Source organism: Ixodes scapularis, unplaced genomic scaffold (assembly GCF_016920785.2).
Source record: "Ixodes scapularis isolate PalLabHiFi unplaced genomic scaffold, ASM1692078v2 PGA_scaffold1__304_contigs__length_218370807, whole genome shotgun sequence".
Classification (NCBI taxonomy): Eukaryota; Metazoa; Arthropoda; class Arachnida; order Ixodida; family Ixodidae; genus Ixodes; species Ixodes scapularis.
Window position 1 is genome coordinate 186692872 of NW_024609846.1, and position 5601 is coordinate 186698472.

The following is a 5601-nucleotide window of genomic DNA, read 5'->3' on the forward strand; positions in this document are numbered from 1 at the left end:
GCCTGTCGCATGGATGGTGGCAGCAGTCCTCGCTTCAGTACGTCGGCGTACACGTCTCGTAGGATAGGACACAGCTGGGCTGAGAACGTCTTGTAGAACTGGCTACCGAGCCCGTCCACTCCTGGCGATTTGCGCGGAGCTAATTCCTTGATGGCTTCCTCGACCTCTGATGCCGTTATTTTCCGGTTCATTTGTTTTCGGACCTTTGGGGATATCTTGGGCAGCGCCACTCCAGTAGTTTGGAGAACGCCGTCGTCCTCCACTCTCGTGAACAGGTCGGTGTAGGCCTGCAAAAACGCGTCTTCGATTTCCTCTTGCCGGGTAACCTCGACGTCGCCTACTTGGAGCTTCCCGATCTTGTTGCGTGAAGCGTGCTGGCGTTCCTTCGTCTTGAATATTTTGCTCGGCTCTTCATCTCTCTCGAGGAACAGCGTTCTGCTTCGGACCATGGCACCGCGGTACTCCTTCTCGAGAAGCTCCAGAATATTGCCTTTGCAATCGCGGATATCTTGACTGAAGAGTCCCGGGGAACGATTTTCCTCTGCGATGAGGATTTCCAGGGTCTTCATCAAGCGGCGCTTTTCCGCCCTTTCGCGCGCCGCTTTTTCCTGGCTGTGCCGGAACGCTTTGAGCTTGACGTCCTCTTTCAGCTCCTCCCAGGTTACCGCGTTCATGGGCGCACCTCCCGTTTTGCCCTCGAGAAGCTCCTTTATCTGCGTGCGCAGTTGTTCGTCTTCGATGAGGCTTTCGTTTAGCTTCCAGCTACTCCACCAAGAGGACTTCCGGGTTCGCGGCACGGGTCTGCCCAGCGTTACCGTGACCAGAGCGTGGTCCGAGAACGCCAAGGGTAGGACTTCTAGCACAGGCGTCTTTGCTGAAAATTCTCCCGAGAGGTAAATACGATCCAGTCGAGCATGGCAATTTCCTTGCCAATGCGTGTACGTTGGGTCGGCTGTTTTCTCGTTGTCCTTAGCATCCACCAGGTCGAAGTCGCGGAGCAGTTTTCGCAGTTCCAGCCGGCTGACGTCCGCTCTCAGCCGCTTTGAGCAATCCCTCTCGGCCAGCACACAATTAAAATCACCAGCGAGGATCGTTCGACAAGGTGTGTCGAGATACTGGCGAAGATTTTTGAAAAAGTCCCGTCGCTCAGTCGCGTCATTAGGTGCATACGCAGATACAAGCCTGTGAAGCTGTCCGCAGTGCAGCATTTCTACAGCGCACACCCGTCCGTTTCTGTCTCCCTCCCAATCGGGGCAGATTGCGATGTTTTTCTTCTTGCGAATCATTATCGCCGTTCCTCCGCTCTGTCCAAATGCCCTCGACAGGAAGATGACGAAGTGACGATCAAAAAAGCGCGTCAACTCCTCCACTTGACCGTCTGTGGCAATCTTGGTCTCTTGCAAGAAAGCGACATCAACCCGCTCGCGCAGAATCGTGTCCAGCACCCATTGCTTTCTTCTTCTCGCCAGAAGACTTACACAATTGAGGGTTGCAAACTTAAGGGCTCGCATATTGTGGAAAAGGGGTTGCTGGTAAAGTCATGCGACGAGGACACTTTCCAGAGATGAGTAGTGAGCAGAGAGAAAAACAAAAAAGAAGTGACCTACGGAAGGGCCGGCCGACGTCGCTCTTCCGTCGGGATGCGCGGCTTCGGGTTAAAGCGCTCCTTCCGTGTGGTGTTCTTCTGCCACTTGAACTCAGAGCGTGCTGATGCTTCCCCTGGCCGCATGATGCACGTTTCACTGGCGTCGCTAAGGTCGGAGTTGTCGTCGCTCAAACTGACCTGGTTCGTGTCTTTTGATTCCAGAGCTTGGATGGCCTCTACGTCTTTTGATATAGACATTTGGACGTCGCTCGATATGACAGGGCTGCTGCTCGACGCTTGCGCATGGTCGAATTTCATGGCGTCCCCCTCGGGCTGCAACTGTGGAGGGTGCACTTCTTTCAGTTCATCGACCGGGGCCTCTTTCGCACCGACTGTGGCGGAAACCTCAGTTTCGACGTCCCTTGCGGCCTCCTCTGCCTCTTCCTCGTCCATGTTGAGGACACCATCTCCATCCGCCACCACTTCCTGCGTCACTGTAGCGTAGGTACGGACGCAGTTGTCTCGTTCATGTCCAAAGCGATGGCATTCGTCGCATCGCGGTACGCGACACTCTCGTCGAATGTGTCCCGTACCTTTGCAGCGTAGACATAATGGATCACGTCCCGGAATCACGACCAGAACGTTGCCACCAGCAATCCTCAACTGGTGCGGAATGCGTTCTAAAGTGACGCCCTCCTTTAGGCTTAGCCGCACCAGTCTGGTCGTCGACTGGACGCCGATGAATCCTTCCGCCTTCCATTTTTCACGCGTCAGGTCCTGAACCTTCCCAAAGGGCTCTAGGGCCCTCCTGACGGTTTCGTCTGTCGCGTGGAAGGGGAGCCAATGCAGTTTCATGCGGACGTCTGCGTTCTCCGGGTCCACGACGATGCAACGCTTGCCCTTTACCTCCAGTTCCTTGGCGGTGACCAGGCGCAGCTTGGCTTCCTCCGTCTTGAAGGTCACCATCCAGAGATGATTCATTTGATAGGCGCCGAGCGCCTCGATGTGCCCGATCACACCAAGACGTTCCATCTCGGCCCTGAAATCGCCTATCTTGTATGGACGAGCACTCACGTCACCGTGCAGCAGCACAGAGTTGCGCACAATGGCTCCTGATGGCAGAGGAGGCAGAACAATACGATAATCCGAGTTAGCCGAAGAAACAGATGAACCGCGGCCGGCGAGGGCCGTTATCGACGCTCCTGAGGAGCTCATGATTCTCCAACCGTAGTGCTCGGAAGCCGGAAGTAGAATGACTACACCACTCCACCTTAGCATTCTGGCGTTTCCTACCTGTCTTATTAATGCACAAGACACGAAATGTGTCCAATCGGAGGTGTTCTGGAAACACACGCCGCCCCGTGGAACGCGGTACGACGCTTAGTGTCACGTGGTACGTGCTTGTTTGTGCTCCAGAAATCCTCCCACTGTTTGTCTCGCCCCGTGTACATGTAGTATTCTTTTGTTTATGAGCTTTTTTAGAGACACGGTATCATCATCATCTGCGAGAATCAAGAGCCACGTTATTGAATATACAACACGGGCACTTCACGTCATCGTACGTGGTCTCCGAGGGGGATATAAACGAATATGTGCAGATGAATGAACCGTACTTAATCCAATGAATTAAAGAATCCAAGTTTTCAGGAACCCGCCGAAAGCCAAAAATTGGCGGAGCCAGGATTTGAACTCTGGGCCTCCCAATGTCCAGTCGGGTGTGCTAACCACTACACCACTCCACCTTAGCTTTCTGGCGTTTCCTACCTGTCTTATTAATGCACAAGAAACGAAATGTGTCCAATCGGAGGTGTTCTGGAAACACACGCCGCCGCGTGGAACGCGGTACGACGCTTAGTGTCACGTGGTACGTGCTCGTTTGTGCTCCAGAAATCCTCCCACTGTTTGTCTCGCCCCGTGTACATGTAGTATTCTTTTGTTTATGAGCTTTTTTAGAGACACGGTATCATCATCATCGGCGAGAATCAAGAGCCACGTTATTGAATATACAACACGGGCACTTCACGTCATCGTACGTGGTCTCCGAGGGGGATATAAACGAATATGTGCAGATGAATGAACCGTACTTAATCCAATGAATTAAAGAATCCAAGTTTTCAGGAACCCGCCGAAAGCCAAAAATTGGCGGAGCCAGGATTTGAACTCTGGGCCTCCCAATGTCCGGTCGGGTGTGCTAACCACTACACCACTCCACCTTAGCTTTCTGGCGTTTCCTACCTGTCTTATTAATGCACAAAAACGAAATGTGTCCAATCGGAGGTGTTCTGGAAACACACGCCGCCGCGTGGAACGCGGTACGACGCTTAGTGTCACGTGGTACGTGCTCGTTTGTGCTCCAGAAATCCTCCCACTGTTTGTCTCGCCCCGTGTACATGTAGTATTCGTGTGTTTATGAGCTTTTTTAGAGACACGGTATCATCATCATCTGCGAGAATCAAGAGCCACGTTATTGAATATACAACACGGGCACTTCACGTCATCGTACGTGGTCTCCGAGGGGGATATAAACGAATATGTGCAGATGAATGAACCGTACTTAATCCAATGAATTAAAGAATCCAAGTTTTCAGGAACCCGCCGAAAGCCAAAAATTGGCGGAGCCAGGATTTGAACTCTGGGCCTCCCAATGTCCGGTCGGGTGTGCTAACCACTACACCACTCCACCTTAGCTTTCTGGCGTTTCCTACCTGTCTTTTGTTTATGAGCTTTTTTAGAGACACGGTATCATCATCATCTCCTCGGAGACCACGTACGATGACGTGGAGTGCCCGTGTTGTATATTCCATAACGTGGCTCTTGATTCTCGCAGATGATGATGATACCGTGTCTCTAAAAAAGCTCATAAACAAAAAAATACTACATGTACACGGGGCGAGAGAAACAGTGGGAGGATTTCTGGAGCACAAACGAGCACGTACCACGTGACACTAAGCGTCGTACCGCGTTCCACGCGGCGGCGTGTGTTTCCAGAACACCTCCGATTGGACCCATTTCGTTTCTTGTGCATTAATAAGACAGGTAGGAAACGCCAGAAAGCTAAGGTGGAGTGGTGTAGTGGTTAGCACACCCGACCGGACATTGGGAGGCCCAGAGTTCAAATCCTGGCTCCGCCAATTTTTGGCTTTCGGCGGGTTCCTGAAAACTTGGATTCTTTAATTCATTGGATTAAGTACGGTTCATTCATCTGCACATATCCGTTTATATCCCCCTCGGAGACCGCGTACGATGACGTGAAGTGCCCGTGCTGTATATATATATATATATATCGCAGCGCGTGCCATTTGTGAGGAAACGCGTATAGAGTTTTCGACTGCTCGGATAGGCTTGCGGGGAGCGCAGAAATGTTGAAATCCCTGTATAATACGTCTATAGTCGGTTACAAGTCAAGAAGGTAGGAGAAGCTCCTCCCACAAGCGTGATGCGCCCGTTTCAAATCTCTCCGCAGTCGAAAGAAGAGTTCACTGGAAACGCTCCTTGTTCCGCTTCAATGGATTCCAACTTGTCTCCGATCCCACTGTTTAAGAAAGCGACCTTTGTATTCATCGGAGAGGGAATCGAGCCCCTGAAAGTAGCCTTTGTATCCATCGGAGGGGAAGCTAATCCCCGAAAGTCGTATTTGTTTCCGTCGGTGGGGGAGAACTCTAATGTCCCTCTCCTGGCTTCCACAATGCTAAGTCAAAGTCGAAAGATAAAGCAAATATGTACAGAAAGGCAAGACCCTCCTCGCGCGTTGTCCGCGACGTCACGGAAACGGTGGGACGCTATTGGATGCAAAGGAGGCGGAGGGATATCTGATTCCCTTTGAGGGGCATTTGCCGCTACCTTCTTAACCTGTAACTGACTATAGAGACCTACCCTCGCACCAAACGCGGCGGGAAGGAGGGGCTTCATTTCTATATTGAAAGTGCCGTTGTGGCTACCTTGCCTATTTGTGTGTTGAATAATTTTGATATCCATAATCCTGGAGGTTTAGAGAAAGAAGATTTAAGGGTTGTTTT

General features: G+C 51.6%; 1 protein-coding gene across 1 annotated transcript; it reads right to left on the bottom strand.

The window, feature by feature from the left end:
- Positions 1–1603: 1603 nt before the first annotated feature.
- LOC115321435 lies at positions 1604–2863 on the bottom strand. Its single transcript, XM_029981652.3, has one exon. The coding sequence runs from the start codon at positions 2861–2863 to the stop codon at positions 1604–1606; it is 1260 nt and encodes a 419-aa protein (XP_029837512.3).
- Between the last annotated feature and the right edge of the window lie 2738 nt (positions 2864–5601).